The following is a 20,119-nucleotide window of genomic DNA, read 5'->3' on the forward strand; positions in this document are numbered from 1 at the left end:
CTCTCTCTGAAACGGAGGTACCAGGAGCAAGGGCTCCCACACGGCACTTGGGGGAAGGCAGAGATCACACAATCCTTCTGGGAGACACAAACACGCTGCACAGCGAGGGGGGGCTGCAGCTGAGGGTCTCTGCTAGGACAGCCCTACCCGTCTTCAAATACTCTGGCTTTTCTTTGGAAAAGAGAGAAAATTCCTTTCATTACACTGTCCTAGACTTCACGGCTCAGGACTATGTCTTCAGAGTGCAATACGAAAAAGAAAATAAAGACACGCTGTAAGTGCTGTTGCTGGCCCCACCGGATACCCGCACCATGCTCAGGTCTCCTAATGACCAGAGCATCCCCCACCGTCCCCAGGCTGCCACAGGAACCCCACCGTCCAGACATGTAAACTGGCCGGCTACTTCAGGGGCCCCAGGGAGCAGCTAAAGAGCTGGGCCCTAGTAACGGAAACAGTAGCTTATGATTTGCCTTTGTAAATTTGTTAGTGTGTGTTAACGGAAGCCCTGGCCTAGCAGGTGGTGGCTGCAAAATCTTACGGCATCTTGCCCTATGTACCGTACGTCAGGGTCACGTAGAAAAGAGTTTCCAGTAGAAGAAATGGAAGACATGGGGAAAGGTTTTCTTTGTTTCTTTACAAAGAGTCTTGATGGGAATCCATGGCTTCATTCTCATAAATAACAGGTCCTTAGTACATGTCCTTGTAGATCTCCTGCAGAAGTGGGTGCAGAGATGTCTCTGTCTCTGTCTTCTTGATCTTCTGCACCAGCTGGGCGTGCTCCGTCACCAGCTGCCGCAGGTCAGCCATCTTCTGCAGCAGCTTGGGGAAGAGGTACTGGGCATCCGGGTGGTTGGACTGCAGGTGAAACTCCAGCGCTTGCAGGATGTTGTCTTGGATCTCCTCCACCTGCTTCACGTTCATCAGGCCAGGACGGTCTGTGGAGAGGAAGCACGGTAGCTGTAGTGTTATGGTGTAGCCCTCCAAAGTACATGCTCCTCCTGGGGAAAGGGAGATGGGGACTGTAACCCACCCACCGTGACTCCAACCTCGTCAACTAGGCAAGGGGAGAAGCGTGCCCTTGGACAAAATATCCCACAAGCAGCACATGAGAAGGAGATGCCACTTCTATGCTCCTTGTTCTTGGTCCAAGCTTGCTAGGCATCACCGCCATGGAGAAGCTTTGGTTTCACTTCTTCTCTCATCCCCCTAAGACACCCCTGGCTGATCTCAGGGCCAGCTGCAGCTCGGCTCCCCCAGCCCACTCCAAACCACCTCTAAGTACAGGAGGACTCTTCCTGACACTCGCATGGCCAAGGGTGCCCGCTCACCTCCGCACAGGATAATGGCAGCCACAAACAGAGACAGGTCACTGTCATCCAGCTCCAGCGCGTTGAACTTCACAGCAAACTCAAATTTGGGCTCCATGATCTCATTGAAGGGCTTCCGCAGGCTACGCAAGAACTCGCGGGTCACGAAGCCATTCCCATTGGCCACCAACAGCCCATCCTTGTTCATGATAGAGGCCAGCATGGCGAAGATGGCCTCATGCACCCCGTACTTCAGCAGAGTCACTTGGTCGTTCAAGTAGAGGCCTATGAAGCTGGGGATACTCTTGGCAAACTCGGTGAGCTCCCGCACAGTCTCCACTGTGGTGCACTGGCAGCGGTAGAAGACATGCACCCCGATCTCCTTGTAGGGGGGAATGCCGTTCACTAGCTGTTTCCACACCAGCCCCTTTTCTGCCTGCCACAAGGTGTCCATGTCATGGATCACAAATGGCTGCTTGAAAAAGAAGCAAGCAGTTAGCAACCTGCTGCAGGCACTCGAGATATCAGCTCTGCCAAGGACACTTGCATTTGTCTGCCTGTCCCTTTGTTGTTCTCTCCCCGCTGGAGCTGACAGTGCCGGGGCAATCTGCACCCCACCCATAACAGCACAAGTCTGCAAAGCAATGGGAATTTTACCAGCGAGGGGCAGAATGTGTAGAGTCCACCTGGCTGCAGCTGGGAAATGGTGCATGTGGAACAGCTACAGCAGGAGGGAGTTGAGCAGCATCTCCCAGAGACCAGCCACCCCCCCCCCCCCCCGCCATTGGTCATGGCCAACCCCACCTGCCCTGGGGAGGGAACTTACTGGGTTGCTGCTGGCCTTCCCAGTCAAGATACCTCTCGCCTTCTTTTTGGTCATGTTGAAATTTTTCAGGTAGGCGTTGTAGATGTGCTTGGAGAAAGCTTTCAGGTCAGCCACCTGTGGGTTCTGGCAGCTGATTTCGCTCGCCGTCAGCCCCGCCACCAACTTCCTTTTCTCTGCCTCCGGCATGCGGCCAAAGCGGATTGCTGGGAAGGGGGGAAACTGGTGGGTCAGGACACTGGGGACGACCCCAGGAGAGGCATCCAGGGAGGTAGCAGTCTACTCTGCCACTGCAGACAGAGGTCTGCTGGTGAACACTTGCAGCTATGCAACACGATGCTTCTCCAGGGCTGCAGCTCCTCTGGCACTGACACCTTCATGAACCATCCGTTACTGCCAACACAGCCTCACACTAAGCTCCTATCCCCACTCCTCAGGGCTCTTGCACAAACCCTGCTTCCCACATAAACACCTTTGCTTGGCCAGGAACAAGACGGTTACACCTGAAGTTTAAAAATCCCAGCACAGAAGAGCAATCTGTGTGTCCAGTTCCCTCTGGGTCAACCTATAAGGGACAGCCATATACCAACAGCCAACCTGCATGGTGGGAACGAACAGCCCCTTCTCATACAGAAGAAGGGGATGAAGAGTCAAAAGCTCAAAGCACTGGGTTTCAAAGATGATCCCCTAGCAAGAAGAGAGCCACGGAATAAAGCAAGCTACGTACAGCCTCCCCGTGCGAATCCTTCATAGACGGGCAGATGGCCCTGTGGCACCCAGCCAACCAGGCCTGTGGACAGCAGTGACACTCACCGTTATGTGACATGCCCAGCGAGAGGCATTTCTGGAAGCGGCAGTACTGGCACTTGTTTCGGTTCTTCTTCTGAATCTTGCAGCTCCTCTCACACTTCTCATACTTCAGCTTCATACGGATCGTCCGGCGGAAGAAACCCTGCAGGAAGGCGGCACAGAGGGGGATGCAGAGCAGGAGGACAAGGGAACAGCAGTGTTAGCACCTGTGGTTTGCGACCAGGCTGATTTATTATCCCCAGGAGCCTCATGGAGGTTCAGACGGGTGGGGAGGAGGAACCCTGGGTCTCTTTGACACAAGCAGAGTCTCTGTCTCAAGGAGAGGTTGTGCGGTGGGAGAAGGGGGCTGCAGAGGAGGAACCGTGGAGGGCAGCCCATGGTCAGGTGCTGGAGAGCTGTGTGTGTGATACTGCAGGCAGCCAGCAGGGAGGGATGGAGGAACAAGCTGTGGGCCGGCCTCACCCTGCAGGAATGTCTGGCAGGACCTGGGCCGCTAACGCAGCCCCGCTGGCATCTGCTGTGGGGGAAAGAATTTCAGAGGCACATCCAAGCTGCAGCCGGTGATCCCAGGGGGATAAACACACAGCTCACTGCTGATCTGCAGCACAGAGAGCATCTTTAAAAGCAAAGCCAGAGTCCCCGTGGGGATAGATGGATTTGCCTTACCAAGTAAAGCATGACGGGGCAAGATTTGGGCCATACACATCTCAGCTGTCTCCCCCAAGACAGTATTTGCGTGTCTGCCTGTACTCTTCACACTCTCTGGACAGGTTGCAAATGAGTTTTTTACAATCACTCAATCCCACATCCCTGTTTTGCTGCAAATCTGCTTGCCTGAAGAGATGGCATGGTCCCTGGATCTAATCTCTGCTTGGCATTGCTGAACCCAGCCCTCCCCAAGGTGTACATACCTTGCAGCCCTCGCAGGCGTGCACACCATAGTGAAACCCCGAGGCTTTGTCTCCGCAGACCCTGCACTCCACATTCAATGCTCCTGAGGCTGCCTCCTCACAGCCCATCTGCAGTTGGTCCGACAGGGAGGGAGAGGAGCTCTGCGAAAGGTCTGCAAACACACAAAGGGATATGTACCTTTGCGTAGTAGCCACAAGCCCAGTGTCGTGCCTAACTCCTCCAGCCATGGAGCTGACGAGGGATTTCCAGCACTGTCCCAGCCGGCCACTGGCATTGCATCTGGGCAGTTAACCTCTGAGATCAGGCACTGGCTGCAGGCAGATGCCATGCACAGAGCCAAGAGTGTCCCCAGCAGCTGAGAGACTCCACATCAATGCTGATTTCTTCCCTCTAGCATTCATGTCTAGGCAATGAAACCCAACCAGCAAATTTTATAATCCCCAGTTGGCAGGCGGCTGGCACAGGGCTGCACAGCTGGAACGCCTGGGGCTCTGGAGGAGCCTCTTCAGCAGCAACAAACCTTCTCCCCCAGCTCCTACAATCAGTTTGCCCTGAGGACTTCAAGAAGTGGCCAGGGAAGCATTCTCAGGCACCCTGGGAGTCCCCTCACTCTGGGGCACAATGTTACCTGCCTGTCTTTTTAATTTCCATCTCCCAACCTGCTGCCAACAGCTGTGCAGTGACCACAGAGGAAGAAATAAGCCTCTCCATTAACTTGGCTCTCAATGCATTATATCACAAAGGGAAGAGATTAAAACAAGCCAAACTCCACTCACGGGCACGTCCTCTGCCCTTGCAGCTGAGGACACTGCCCAGGGGACGTGGATACCTGGACCCTCCAGGGACAGACAAGCTCCCGTGGCTCCACTCACCTGTGTAGCTGCTTGAAGGCAGCGAGCTGTCTGGTCCTCCACTTGGGTCCGAGGCTCCACTTGCCACCATCACTGCCTCTTCCTCCTCCTCTTCCTTGACCTCAGGTACTTCCTCCTGTAGTTGTTCCATAATTGATCACCCCTCAGTGCCAAGACTGCAATCCCTGTCATAGCTCTGGCATCATCCGCGTCTATCCGAGATGGACCCTACCAGGCTGTTCCTGCTAGCCTGCGGGACAGAGGGAGAAACGCGCAGTGTCAGCTCTGAACGCCCACACAGAGCATCTCAGCAGCAGGGCGATGTGTAACCATGCTAGTCCTGCTCTGCTTTCTCCCTTATCCAGGGAGACAAGTAGAACCCGGGGCTTTTTAAAGGCCACTTGGCACTCTGGTATAAACACCCTGTAGGACTCGAGGAAGCAAAAGCTCACTGGAATCGTATTTAAAGCCCAGCAGACAGAGTCCAGACCACAAGCCAGCCCAGATGCCACTCAGGGACCTGCGTTCCCCAGCCTGCAAGTCCCGTAGCAGAAACAGTGCCCCAGACAATGTCCCCCAGAGTCACTAGCACCCTGGGATGTCACAGTGGTAGTCAAGGCTGGGGTTTGACGGAGCCAACACCACCAGAAAGATTAAGGTAGGGCTGGCTTCACCCTCCATCCCCACCCAGCCAAAGCAGAGCTTAGATTGATGGCAGAGGCTGATCAAGGTGAAGCGGCCCTGTGCCCGTGGGTGGGAGATGCTGGGGGAGCAGGGCTCAGTGCAGCAGCAGGCAGTGGCTGAAAGCCCCCGGCCTGTGCGAGCCATCCGCAAGACCGATCGCTTCCTGCCGGCCCCTGTGCTCACGCTCCTTCCCATTACAGCATTGCCAGTCACAGCATTTGTGTTTATTTTCACTCGTCGTGTTGTAACTGGCCCCAGCTCCTCTGCCAAGAGCCGCTGGGTTGAACGTGTTGCTGTTGCTCCGTGCAGCTGCTGGGCCGTGCTCAGCCACCAGGTCCAGCAGTGTGATCGCGATGGCCACACAATCCAGCTAGTGTCTTAATCCTGGGTTTCCTGTGGGAGGAACGGCCCCATCCTCCCCCCCGCACGCTTCCGCTCCTTGTTTGCCTTAGTCCATCCCAAACAGCCCACAAAAAACTCAAGCCGTGCAAGCGATGCATCACTGGTACCATGACCATTGCAGAACCGTTCCCACCTCCCTCCTAACCATGCCGGATCTCGCCTGAGTGTCCAGCTCACACTGCGACACCCCGGCATGCATTTACCTCCAGATCTTGATTCCTAAACTGACTCTTGCTCGAGTAACTAATATCTCAAGCCCAGTTTATGTAGAGTTGCATCCATTTCCTTAAAGGAGCTATTTTTAAGTGGAGAAATATCCATTAGAAAAGCCACTGAAATCCAGCTTCCACCAGGAAAGCCTCAATTTGCAGGCACAAGTTAAACTGATGCAACACCTTCAAGCCCGCATCAGAGAGAAGCAAGCTACTCGCAGGGGACTCGCACAAGGGCAACCCCCAAGCACTAGGATGGTCTGTGGCCCATGCCCAAGCCCATGCTACAGCACAGGGCTTGCTGGGGGAGGGCAGCAGTGACCCAGGACTCCCTGGGCTCATTCTCCCTCTCGCCACAGACCTTCACGCCTGGCACTTCGAACTTGAGCTGCAGCCAGCTCCTTGGATTCGCTGGAAAGCTGTCAGTGCCGAGCAAGGTCAGAACTCCCTGTGAGATCAAGCAAGCAGCCGAGGGAGAGGACAAAACCTGCAAGCGGGAGGTTGAACGCAAACATATTGCAAAGCCAGGACTCAAGTCATCCCCCAGAGCTTATGTCTCCTGTGGGCGAGGGGGCCTTGCTTTTTGCCCTCCACGCTGGGAATTCAGACTGCAGGACAGACAGTTTTGTTTCAAGGAGAGGTACGTTAGAGGCAACTTGCAAGCACAACTGCCCTGCTCTCCTTTACAGCAGGATCAGGCAGAGGGGTGCTTAAATAAGGGCAGAGCGCTCCCTTCCCGTGCCTCCGCGAGAGCACTAAGGGACCATTGAAGGGCTGTGTTATCCTTGGCCTCCTCTCACACATCCCGCGTGGTGGGACATGGCACACAGGCAGGAAAACCTATTCATTGGAGATGGAGGGTAACGAGCTCGATCGTTTTGAAGGCTATATATAAATGAATGTACAAACATCAGGAAAATGCTTTTGCCTGGAACAGCAGTTAGAGGGGGAAGCTTGTGGCAGGATAAACTAGCCTACAGTGGAAAATACAACCAGCAGCAGCTTAATGAGCTTATTAGCTCTCCCTTGTCTCTGGCATCCAGCACAGGCCACTTGCTTTAAACCCAGTGCAGATGGAACCCTCTGCTTTGCGCCAGATGCCTCATGGCACGTTGCCGTTGGAATAACGTGGGCACATTCCTTCAGCTGCATCCCTGGCATGCTGTCCTCCATCCACTGGGTCTACTCAGGGCCATGTACCTCCTGGGTAGCAACGAGTTTGTGACATGCAGCTTGCTCCCCAAAACCCACCACAGCAACCCCAAAACTGTGCTTGGAGTTGGTCTGGCTAGAGACAGGTGTGCAGGCCCAAGAAGGAGGAAAGCAGAGGGCGAGATGTGCACAGACAGCAACACCACGCTCCAGCTAAGGCTCCCCATGTGCACGCAGGCATTAGAGGAAGGATAATGGTTCAGATCCCACCCTTCAAGAGTGGCTGGAGAGCCAGAGAGAGAAGAGCTTTTACCAGAAGGCTCTGAATGTATTGTTTTAGTATCTCCTTGCAGGCCAAGAGTACAGGGGCCTGGGCAGAGGGAAGCTGTGAGAGCTGTTTGCACACCTGCTTCTCCCTTAGCCATTCCCCTGTTTTCTAAACAACAGAGATAGAGGGAGAGGAGGAGGGAAAAAAGGATTGATTTCACACAGGCTGCACCCCCTGCCTTCAGCAGATGAAAGGCAGGGCATGGGCTGTGCCTGCACACCCCAGTGTGGAGCAAGCTGGCTCGGCAGGGCCCCCGGACAGATGCGGACCCCCAGCCCTCCCCTCTGGGCCAGGGCCAGTGGCGTGGCAGCATGCAGAGACTGCGGAGATTTGCCGAGGTTTCACACATGGCTCCTCCATTCCCCTGTGAGCCTGGTGGTTCAGAGTGAGGTATCCTGGGAAGCTGGAGCTCCCCAGTGGTTTGTCCGAACTCTGTCCCTCTAAGCATGAGGAGGGACCTGCCCTGCCACCACAGCCATGGGCAGGGTCATCACAGCCCTGCATCTTTGTGGGACGACACCAGGGATGGCTGCGTGGATGGCAGAGGATGGCCAAAGGGTCCATCTCAACCCCAGGACCTCTCCACCCACTTGGTGCCTCCACATCCAGCTGCTGAGCAGGCAGGGCCTGAGGAGGGATAACTCGGTCTCCTCTCCTAAGCCATCCGCCAGAGCATACAAGCTTTAAGCTACAGGGAGAAGGGCAGAGATTCCTGCCCGGCATAGCCACCCCCTCTTTCTCTTCAGTCATCACAGGGCAGCAATGGAAAGAAAGGCTGGAAGCAAGGACGGGAACCATGCATTCCTTCCTAAGCTTCTCCAGAGAATCCAGCAAAGCTGTTTCCCTTCCTCTTCCCACAGGATGAGAACGAGCAAGAGGGCAAGCATCTCATGACTTGCTCTGCCCTTGCCTCAATCCCCATTCCAAGAAGCTTCAGTAACCCTGGCTGTGACAGCAGCCTCCCTCCCGGGAGCCTGCAGACGGCAGAGGGTGGGTTTGTTTGCTGGCTCCAGGCTTGGGCAGATGCCTGCTGGCTGCCCTGCTCCCACACTGCAAAACAGCACAGGCAACAGGTTTATCTTTATTAGAAGCAGGGGCTGGCATCTATGCCAAGCTAAACCATACGGCAAGCATCAGGGGAGAGATATGGCACAACAAGAGGAGGAAAAAAACAGGAATAAAAATTAAAAGGAGACAAATCTTCAACGTGGACCCCTGCAAGAAGGCAGTACTTTTTTGGAGCTGACCAAGATCCAAACCTCCAGTTCATCAACCTGCAGCTTGTACACTTTTGTCCTGACAGCTCCTCACCGCTGATTAGCATGTAGACCTTGGAGCCAAGTTCAGAGAAGCAGAAGCTGACAAACCGGCGAGGAAGCGCCTGCTTCCCTGTAGTCTGTGGGCAGGAGGGGTGGCAGGACGATGTGATGGAAAAGCCCAGTTTCTCACCAGTGTTCGAGTACCACATGAGAGCAAAGTGTCACAAAAAGGGGACATGCATTCCAACACAGACACCCAGGCGCTGGCAGCCAGACAGCCACAAAATGAGAGCAAGGAAGTGCTCGTAATTAGAAGGACCTCATCTTTAAACCAGGTGTAGTTTCACTGGTGGTGAGCTCAAACAAGAGGTAATTTCAGTGTGCTCATGGAGGCGGAGGGAGGATGCCTGCCCTCATTCCCCTCCACAAGAGCATACATTTGTTTCTAATATATTTATACAGATGGGATTGACCAAGTCCCTATTGCAGTCTGGAGTGTCACCACACGAGATCCCTCCCTGGAAGATGGGAGTTTCCAGGCAAAGCAAAATGCTAAAAGAAGGTCCAAACCTCCTCCAAGGGCCAAGTCACAGAGCTGATCCGCTCAAAGCAGTTGTTCAAGTTACTGTAAAAGAGGTCACCAGGAATTGTGAAAGGAAACTAACCAACCATGGGAGCACTTCTGGCTTGAATTTTTATTCCTCTGGACAGAAATATTAGCCAAATTCAGAGTCAACAGAAGTGAATCCTTTTGGAAGGGTCAAGATGAGAACTCAGCCCTCTGTACAGCAGCACATATTGAATCCACAAACAAAAATTGAACTGAATCCATAAAAAAATGTGATTGCTGCTTGTTGGCCATCAACTGCAGACATCCCTTGGGTTGTGTCGCTGCTTCCAATATCTGCTGATCGAGTACCAGCTTCTACTTCTCCTCCTACACGTCAGCTACGACTAATAAAAGCCAAATAAAAAAGCTAAGCTGCGATACAGGAAAGGTAACTAAGTGCACAAAACAGGAGACACAAACATTGAAAACATGTTTGGTTTTGTTCCTGAAAGATCAACATACCCCCTCATTAGCTAATGAGATCTCAGCAGCACTTACTACCAAAGTGCTTCCTCCCTTACTCAAAGTCTTGGCCGCAAGGCAGGCTACATGCAGAAATAAACTACTAGAGCTAGCAAGGAAGAGCCCTTCCACACAGCCCTGGCCAGCACTGACACTCAGGGCAGATCTTCCCCTTGAAGCATCTGCTCGGACATTGTACCATGACCCAGTCCAGTCCTGTCATCTTCTCTCCAACACTGCTCTGTGCAGGCTATCTGCATTTCACCAAGTACAAGCCCAGCCGACTAAGCAACAGGATGCTGCCACAGCTGCTATTACCGTGTTGCTGCTAATTACTCAGGAACATGTGACAGAGAGTGCAGGAGATTCCCTCGCTTGCCTTGAACAGCCAGGCTTGCCAAAATGCATCACACATCTACCACATGTTTTAACTCGCCTACTTCCTGGACACTGAGGGGGAGTTAAAAAGGTTACAAAACTGGCCGGATTCTTCTCTTTTCGTACCACAACAGATGCTGTCCCCAAAACCAGATCACGGTATTTTGCTCCAAAAGGAACTTCCTGCTTTCTTGCCTGTGTTGGGTTTCTTCAGATAGCAAGCGGTATTGCAGAAACAGAAGCAAATCAGACTTTGGGCAATGAACTCACAACCACACTTAAAAGGGTGCTCTGCTGGGCTGCTCTTCTCTTTCAACTCATTCTCCAAGCACGCATCAGATGTGCTCCAAAATCTTGAGATGGCAGATACTGGGAGAGAGGTAATACTTCTACAGGAGTCATCCCTAAATGCCTTTCCAGCGGAGAGACTCCTTGCCCTCTTCAGCCTTTGATGAGCCAGCCTCCGTAGCTACCTTTTGCAGAAGGGGTAACAGCAGGGCAGGCAGTGAAGAGCTGAGCAGTTGTTAGCTCTTATCTGAAGTCCTGCTTCATGACCTTCAGCAAATCCTGTCAACCCCCATACCTCCATTTCCTTCATTATCAAAAAAAACCCCAACCAAACTCCACTAAAAAAAACCACTCCCCCCAAAAAAAAACAAATGCAGGACTTTAATAGTACTTCCTTCCTGATCCTTTCCTTGCTGCATTAGCTCACAGAGACGGCATGTTTTGGAAGCACAGAGGAATACATCAGTGCCAAGTGTCATTGTTTATTCCCGTATTACGGATTTTGACACCTGTTTGCAGTCACGCTCTCAAGTCTGGCCTCCCCAGCCCCAGGTCAGCACACCACACCGCCCGTGACCATCTTCTCCCATTGTACATTCCTATACAAAGCATTTCCAGGATTACTTTCAGCAAATAAACCGGCACGTCTCGTCCTGGCAATTTGTGTTTGCTCTGGGCTCAGGACAGCCCAGAGCACCCAGGCGCAGACGGGACACGTGGGTCTGACCCGCTGGAATGAGGACCGCAGCCAGGAAACAAGCAGGTACCAGAAAGGTGACACCACTGGGGCTTCTCAGAGCTGGAAATGGCATAGAAGTGTTGCTATTTGAGAAGATCATTAAGTCTGGTAAGGAGAGAGTATCATCCCCCCCGCACCCCAGAGCACAGCAGAGGTGGCTGTGAAGCTGTGGCAATGCTTTGGGAACACGTCTGCAAACCTAGCACACATGCTGCTGGGAGAGAGGCACAGGACAGCTTGCACAGGGCTGCAGAGATCGTTAAGTGTCCACAGGGGATGCTGAACCCACAGGCTCGCTCCCATCTCCTGGTAGGGATCTGCCACCCAGCACAGCATCTCCTATTTGTGCTCCTCCAGCAGCCTCTGCTGCTGCTCCACAAGTGCCAGCTTTCACATCCCTGCTTCTTCTCTGGAAGTGCCAGAGAAGCTCTCTGGGATATATTCTCCTTCCCTTTACCATCCCAAAGGCAAGGAAGTTGGCAGCTCAGAGAACCCACCAAACCACTGTAAGCTGATGCTTTCTGAAACTCCTGAAGTCCTCTCGCGCTTTACTCCAGGGCACTCTGTTTGCCTACAGATCCCTTGTCCTCCCGAACCTGGGCAGGCCACGTGGAAGGATCTGGTTTCAGGAACACCAGTAATTATAGAACAGCACTGACAAGGGAGGAGCTCATGGGAATGACAACAACACTTCCCAAGGCAAACAGTGGGCACAGGGTGTTACAGACTCAGAGCAGCATTTAAATGGAAAACCAGGAAAGCAGCAAGTGGAACAAGCTGTCACTGCAAACAGGAGCACTGCTGGCAGCAAATAAGGCTGTCATTTGGCAGCACTGTGCATACCAGGACCCATCTTAGTTTTCCTCAAAGTCTCAGTGTCACTGGGACACCAGCAAGTGTCACCCCTGCTTTGGATGGGGCAATCAGCTCCCCAGAAAAGCAATGAGGGGTAGTAAAGTAGCACCAGGCCAATGCATTGCTCTGGATCATACACAGGTGTGTGCAGCCTGCTGTCAGGAGCCAAATACCCAGCAGGCCAGTAAGTTTTATTGCTAGGCTGCCAGTGCTTCCAGATCCAGTAAAATGCCCACAAAAGCAGTAGCAAGCCTTCTCCTCTTTGCAGTGACAGAGATTTTTAGATCCCATGGGCTAACCAGGGGGAGAAAAAAAAATAAAAATAAAAAAATCCACCAGCCTATAAATTTTCTTATGCTTACACTTGGACTCCCAGAAAAGTGCTACCCATTTTGTAGACCTTAGCAAAATATCCTGGGCACCAGCCATGCCGCTCTGATCCCAGGAGGCAGCTGACAGTGAGCGATTATGCCCAGGCACAAGTTCAGATGATTCAGCAGGGCTTGGGAACATACACACCGGAACGGTTAGAACAAATCACCATGTTCGTTGCATCTCTATTTCAACCACAGAGTAGGAAAAAAGAGTCTGAGTTTGACTGCCTACTCGGTACAGAAAACTCCAGAGAACATTAGAATAACTTTGTTACACAAACTAGTTCAACACCCTCTTAGGGAACTAGAGGAGAATGATGTTTCCTTACTATTTTTGGCCACATTCACACAGCAAGAGCCGACTGGAGGAACAGAGGTTTCCCTGTGTTTTCAGCAGTGATATGAGCAGCAATCATGTCAGCATGATCCTGCCAAGACTCCTCTGCCAATTAGAGGATTGCAGTGTGCTCTGACCATTTGGATTTCCACCTCAGCCCCTAGAAAACAAAAACGCTTGAGCAAAGCATTAGTGCCTTTCATAACATCCTCATGTCTTTGGTACAGTCTTGGGGGTACGGAGAGAGCAGCAGAGGTACAGAGTGAGCCAACAACCACCACCTCCCAACATAGCCAGCTGCTGGGAGCTCAGCGGGCTCCACCAGCTCCAGCCCCAAGCTCATGCTCACCAACAACCCTTCTCCAGAGATCCCCATGTACCACAACGTAACACCTACCCTATGGACATGAGAACCCACAGATTTTTTTTTTTTTTTTTTTCCAGAGATGTGTGTCTCTGGCCATCAGCCCTGTGGGGTTAACAGCTTTCAAGGTCTAACAGCTCTAGCAGAACCCATATAATCAACTTAAAGGTGAAAATCAGATTTGGGCATTTTCAGAAATATTCCAGATTTGCATTAAGATGAAATCAAGAATTGCATTAAAAAAAAAGTTTGTAAAAATTCAAGCAGGATAGGGATTTGAGCTTAGGTTCCCATCACCGAGGTGACAGCAAAAAACACTGCTTATTTTGAAGCCATCTCACCCATCCTCTCTGTAGCCTGACAAAGCTTTTCCTAATGAGACATTCATTAGGCAGTAGTGTGGTTCATAGCAAAGTTTGTCTTAACAGACCGTTAGAGAAATGTTTCCCTATCAGCTCAGGTAGGAAAGCTCACCTGCCCTTTTAAACCACCAGAACTGTTCCCTGTCTCCATCCCACATCTCCATTATGGGGTTGAACGTGCATGTTCTGGTTTTTGCTATTCCAAGTTCCAGTTCCCAGACCAGGGCAAACCAGAAAACGCAGCATGAGGGCAACGATTCTGGTTAGCACAGACATTATGTGGCTGTTGCTATCCACAAGCCTCAGAGATGTGCTCTGGCTTGACCCAGCACCACAAGAAATGTTCGTGTTTGTGGCCCGTGCTTTCATCCTGCCACCTCCTCCCCTGTCAGGATTCCCCTGCAAACCACAGCCTCTGCAAAACCCAAACCTTTGAGCAGAACCTGTCCACGGGGATCCCCAGGGAAGCACCCAAACACACGCACATACCTCAGAGCTCTTTGCAAGGCCCGTTTGAAAGACCTGACCCAAATGATCTCAGATGTTCACAAGCTCTTGGCTAAGCCTTGGAGGACACAGACATTTTCCAGATGCAGATCATAGCAATGAATATTAGAGCATTTCAAGAAGTCATCCTGAAACTAAGATACAACTCAAGTGAGTTCTGCTCTGAATCCTTCTTGCAACCAAGCAGGGCTGCAGTGAATGCTATCCCAAAACACACATTTTGGGGAAGATGCATTTCACAATCTCCTTGACCACAAGGCTTTATATTGGCATTAATCATTCCACTGTAAACCCTGCTTTGGGAAAGTAATTTCCTAGGCATTCTGCCAATGCAAGCGCATTTCAGAGTATAATATTAAAAAAAAAAAATTAGTTCTACAGAAAAATCTTATTTGTACTCACTACGGAAATCACTTCTGCTTGTCTAGACTTTCCCAGAGTCTCCAAAATTATTGCAGCAGTGATAAGCAGTAAATCTCTGAATAGCAACACTTCTAGAAAAGCAAAGATTGCTCTGCAGCGCCTGATGAGAAAGCAGCTACACAGCCTGACAAATCTGTGGGTATCAGCAAGGGCAGTTGTTCCTGCTATAAAGTAAGGGAGCCAATACAAATCACAAAATAAACCAACATCTCTAAAATTTCACAGTCAAGGCAAGCCAGGCTGGGTTCTGACAGCAAATAACCTTTCAGGCATAAGCACTATAACATCATCTCACCCAATTAAAAAATCATTTGCACACCAGGTCCCACTGCACGAAGGAGCCCAAGAGTCTCTTGTCGTGCTAATTCCTCAGTCTCTAAGATCATTTGCAGATTTCCAGTTCATAATTCAATAGCCGCAGATGAAATATTCCCCGAAAGGCAACAAGACGTACTGTACAAAAATACATATTTGTCAACAGGCAACACGCTAGAGAGATGGAGACCATTAACATCAGTAAGCAATTCTGTACAACAATGCTCTTCTGATCAGCAAAGCCTCATGTGGCTCATTACAAAATCCTCTCTGCATGCTGCAAAGATCCTTGGAAGTCCATGTCTCGAATGCCAGAACAGAGACAGTACAACAGTTGCACAAACTTGACACACAAAACCACATCTCTGTCCAGCTAACCTCCTTAGATGTGTGCTGCGGCAAAAATAAATCCACCCCCTACAGCCACAGCACCATTAGAAGCTACATGCAGCATCTGGGTGCCGAGTGACCACAGTGAAGACTTTTGGGCATCGCCTCAGAGGGCTGCAGGCAGGACAACAGCCCGTATTGACCACCTCCTCAAAAACTCTGTCTCAGCTCTGCTGTAACCTGCTCAGCTTTGTCCGAGTAAGGCAGTTAGATAGCGACAGACGGTATTGGTACTGCTGCCAAGATCGTGTGTCCAGATCATTCAGTGATTGGTTACCCAAGTACGATCCCTGATCTCATATACCCTCCCCAATATACAAGAGCCCATTTCAGTCATAAAAATCAGTGAAATAATCAAATGTTAAGTCGCTATACTTTGATGGTAACAGTCGGCTTAGAAGAACAGGATTAGACCATGACACTCACAGCATACTACTAAGCGTAATCCATAAAGATTGTATTCAGAAACTGAAAAAAACAAGGCATAGAGTTTAAATTTTAAAAGAAATTTAACAACGTTTAAGCTCGTGGACAAAAGTGAAACTTGCTGAAAGCAAGCCTCACTTCCTAGGCTCTTCCCTTTCCCAAGTTTTTAAAAACATATGTAGGATAAGTGCTTTGGTAGATCGCCCGCGTGTGAAAGGGAAAGGTTACCTCTCCGGAGCAGCTGTCCCCGTCTGCCTGTCGCTGAAAGCCACCCTTCAGTTACCATGTCAGCACGGAGAGATGAAAACCGAAGTAATCTGCAAGAGAACACAACACAAATTTCCACGACTGTGCCGAAGGCCAGATATTTATGCCGCTGGGAGAACTGGGCTGGATCCAGCGACAGCTCTGAAGTTTAAACACACACTCCCTCTACTGCATGTTGAAACCATAGGCTGGGGTGACTCCCCTCGTGCTGTGGGGAGGCGGGGAGGCAGCCACCACATGCAATCACAGCTGTCTCCCCTGGGCTCCGGTAGCTGCTGCAAACCAGGAGGGTAGAGCAAACCCACGGGTGTCCCAACAGAGATGGCCCCAACCCCTCACCAGGCTTTGAGCATCAGGATGTCACCTTTGCCTCATGTCACCCACAGCCAGAGGCTGATGACTCTGAGCTTCTATGACAATGCATGAAGTTGATGCTAGAAAAGGTCTATGGTGGCCATAAGGTGGCTTGTTTACTCAGCTTGCTTAATCTCCCTTTAAGAGGCTGCCAGAAAGTTACTGCAACTTTAATGAATTTCCCTGTCGGGTGGCTGAAACTTAAGGATTCGGCAGAGTTCATTCACTCTTCTTGGTTTTCCTGATAACTTTGCAAATAGCCTTGTATGAATTTCAGGCTCAGGAAAGCAGCAAGAGACCAACGCTGGAAAAAAATGGCTTGTGAGGCTTTGAACTAGAGGACTTGGAGAAAATATGTTCTATTTTTAGACACAGTTATGCAGACTAACTGGACTAACATATTAAACAAAGATGTTGTGAACATGATGCTACTTGAACCCATGTACCCTCCCTGACATTACCCAGGCTTAGCTGCTCCTCAACCTCAATGGAAAAGCCCCGTTTCGTATTGCTACCTCCAACATGGGATGACTTGCGAGGCAGCCAAGCACTGGCAATGAACCCGGCATTGCCAGCCCCCAACCAAGAGGGGGGCAGCTCGGCAGGCAAGCTGGCAAGTTCAGGGCAGGGAGTGGATCCCACTCAGTGCCGCATGCATTCCTGCACCTCCCAGGTCTGACAAGGCACCGGGAGCTGCAGCTGCTCAGAAGAGGATGAAAAAAGAAAACAAATCCCCTGCTCCAAAAGCCGAGGCTCTCTGCACACTAGTGGGAGTGTGGAGGGCGTTTCCTATGTTGCTGAGCAGCCCGTGTACATCCACGGGAGGGCATGAGTGTGAGCTCCAAAAAAAATAACCCCAGTCCCTTGCATTGAAGCATTATTTGCATCAGGATCGCTCTTTCTTGCTGTCAGCGATATAAAAATCACAGCCCCCCTTGAAGAAAGCGATTGCCCTCGGTTTACAGGCAGGGGGGCCGAGACATCAGCTGAAACAAGCCTGCCCGAAGGTCAGCCAGCAAGGGAAGGAGTGCAGATCCAGCACCTGGGCCTTTGCTTTAGTGGGAGCCATAAAACCACACTCAGTAACTTCACTTTCACAGCAGGATGTTAAAGCTACACCAGGTTTCTCATCCCCTCCCTCCCAAAACGGAAGGTAGTTCTTCTAAACAGCCCAGACAAAGTTCTTCTTTAACCTTCCTGATGAGAAACAATAATAAAGTCATTACAACCCCACTGGCACATCAGGAGCGGGCTTTCTTCATCTCCACCAGCAATAAAGCCCGTCCCTGATTCAGTAACAAAGTGTAACGTTGATGCTGTCAACGAGGACATGAATCACACGCCGGGAGTGCACGAATCACACCCTGAGCTCTTTCCCATCACAGATCAGAGTGCTTTACTGCTGCTGCTGCCAGAGATCTAAGAATTAAAACTAAATTACTGGCTCACCTCGTCCTGCTCACAGCTAAATGCCAGGGCATGCCCCATCACCATCACACACAAGGCAATACTTGCACCAGCTCCTGAAAGCTTCCTCTTGTATCCCTGGCTGACACATGATAAGTCACAGAGAAAACTCCCACCTCAGCACAGCCTGGAGCACGTTTGTACCAGAAGGGGAAAGGGATTCTCCGCTGAAGGTAGCAAGGCAGCTTGCACGAAGAGAGACAGCAGGAAGAGGGCCAAGTGGAGCACAAACGAGAAACGGGACATGGGCTGCTTCAACCCACAGGTCACTGGTTCAAGAGATCAACATTGCTACCAGCCTTGGGACCTTGATTCATGGGGTGGCCACTGCTGCATCCTCTTTCCATGCTCAGATTCCTCTGCATCGCCATGATGGACGTTGCCCGGATCCTATGGCACATCCAAAGCCTGCTTGCTCCTCTGCCCACCCACAGCCTGTTCATAGGGGCTTTCCCAACACGCGGCGGCTCAGGAGACCGATTCCCTCCTGCAAGCACAATCGTCACTCGCGTGCAAGAGGCCTCCCAGGACAGCTGTTGAAGGGGAAGGTGGCCAGAGCTAAGATAAGTTACATGAGGATGCTGTTTGAAGCCATGCAGATACAACAGGATCGATGACAGACAGATGCCTTGGGAAAAGCATAGATGGGATTGTCACAAAGGGTGTGTATTCTCTCCCGCTCCACTGACAAGTTGCATCTTCAGCCACTTTTCCTCTCTGTGCCTTGATTTTCCATCCGGGTGTTATCAATTAATATCTATAATATGATTGAAATAACCAGGGAACTGCTAAAGTCCTGTATACAGCCCCCATTAGTTAATATTTAAAATAGGCAAACAATAACTAGACATGATTTAGGGTTTAGAAACTAACTACTAGACAATGGGGCTTTATGTTTGTGTCAGAAAAGGTAACAACTGATCAACAAACCTTGCAGAAATGCTTGGAGCTGCCAAGACAGAGTAAGAAGTAGGTAAAAAGCAATTTCTACAGGGGGAGATCGCAACCACCGACTCATTGACCACCTACTCAAATTATACCACCTACTAAAAAGAAGACAATGAAGGAAGACAACAGAGTCTGCACACTAATTTACATGAGAGGTGAAGAAGTAAGAACTGATCATTAAAGGAAATAATAATGAATATGTATTACTTAAGTGTATAAATGTGGGAATTTTTGAGACAAAGGTGTGCTGTCTTGAGACAGGCACCCATTCACGTGCATCAATGAAATTAATGTGAAAATACCTCGGCTCTGTGTTATTGGCTTGCACACCAGGCAAATGAACCCCGTCTGAGGGACAACACAGGGACACTAAAACACACCTACCTTGTAAACAGGTTTTGAACCTTAATTCACTGGCTTCCGTAAATAGGTTGGAGGCTCTCTGATCATAAAAAAATAGGGCTGTTAAACACCACTTGAGGTGGAGTCAGTGCACACAAACTTTTAGAAGTATAGCAAGGCCAAGAGGCCTTTCGATCACACAAAAAAGGAGAGGTCAAAACTCATTTGGGGAGGAACAGTTCAATGCAACAACAGGATCCTAGCTGGTTATAATTACAGAGCTTGGAGCTAGCCAACAAGGAAGGAAAAAATGCAACAGGTTGGTAGAATAAAACAAAGGACGGAAGCAGGAGGTGAAAGAAAATTAGGTTTCTTGCTTCAAGGTCCTGCCACCTACTTCTGCATGCTTCTTTACCTTTCACCTAGGAGTTTTTACAAGTGCTTTTAAAGCCAATTAAGAGTTACATTCAACCCAGCCAGCATGCAGGTACCACCTTCCTGCATTTGGCTACGAGCATTCGCAGCACGGGACAAGTGACCTCGTGCAGAACTCTCAAGTACTTTAGAGCCACTATTTAATAAAGGCGGCAGTACCCCTACTTTATAGGTGGAAAAAACACGGCACAACAAGTAAACATCTTTTATCTGGGATATCAGGGAAAGCAGGAGCAGAACGTGGAGATAGGAGGGATGAGAAAAAGACTCTCTGATCCCTTCTGCTCAAGCAACCCTTCACCTGATGCACCACTGATGGACCATCCTGACCCTCTTGCTTTTCCTCCTTCCAGCCCCAGACCCCCACACAGTGCCCCTCACTGGTACCCTAAAACCGCAGGCCAACTCCCCCTCTGCCACCCCACCTTTGGAGAGCAGAAAGGCAGACTGCCCCCCCCCCCCCCCCCCCCCCCCCTTGGGGGCCCAAAAGCCGAACTCCTCCCCCCCCCCAGCCTCCCCCGTTTGGGCCACATTCCATCCTCCGTCTTCCCTGATTTCCCAAGCAGGAACGAGAGCCTGCACCCTAAAGTCACTGATGTGTCCCTGCCCTCCTAGCCCCCTCCAAACCACTGCCCCCCCCAAATCCCCCCCTGCCTCCTCGACGCTCAGACCCGTGCACCAGACCTCCCTCCCCCTTCCACCCCACACCCCCAGAAAGCCCCCGCGTGCCACCTCC

General features: G+C 50.9%; 1 protein-coding gene across 1 annotated transcript in view; it reads right to left on the reverse strand.

Moving 5' to 3' along the window:
* Window positions 1-20,119, reverse strand: part of PPARD (peroxisome proliferator-activated receptor delta) — a 20,524-nt gene continuing 405 nt past the window's right edge. Inside the window, exons 2-8 of the mRNA XM_010584651.1 lie at window positions 15,799-15,887; window positions 4,725-4,953; window positions 3,852-4,003; window positions 2,944-3,082; window positions 2,134-2,336; window positions 1,329-1,779; window positions 1-935 (exon numbers count right to left, since the gene is read on the reverse strand). Coding sequence (XP_010582953.1) covers window positions 688-935; window positions 1,329-1,779; window positions 2,134-2,336; window positions 2,944-3,082; window positions 3,852-4,003; window positions 4,725-4,854 — 1,323 coding nt within the window. The 5' untranslated portion in view covers window positions 4,855-4,953; window positions 15,799-15,887 and the 3' untranslated portion in view covers window positions 1-687. The remainder of the gene's footprint in view (window positions 936-1,328; window positions 1,780-2,133; window positions 2,337-2,943; window positions 3,083-3,851; window positions 4,004-4,724; window positions 4,954-15,798; window positions 15,888-20,119) is intronic.

The sequence above is a fragment of the Haliaeetus leucocephalus genome, unplaced genomic scaffold (genome assembly GCF_000737465.1).
Source record: "Haliaeetus leucocephalus isolate CR32 unplaced genomic scaffold, Haliaeetus_leucocephalus-4.0 Scaffold1000, whole genome shotgun sequence".
Classification (NCBI taxonomy): Eukaryota; Metazoa; Chordata; class Aves; order Accipitriformes; family Accipitridae; genus Haliaeetus; species Haliaeetus leucocephalus.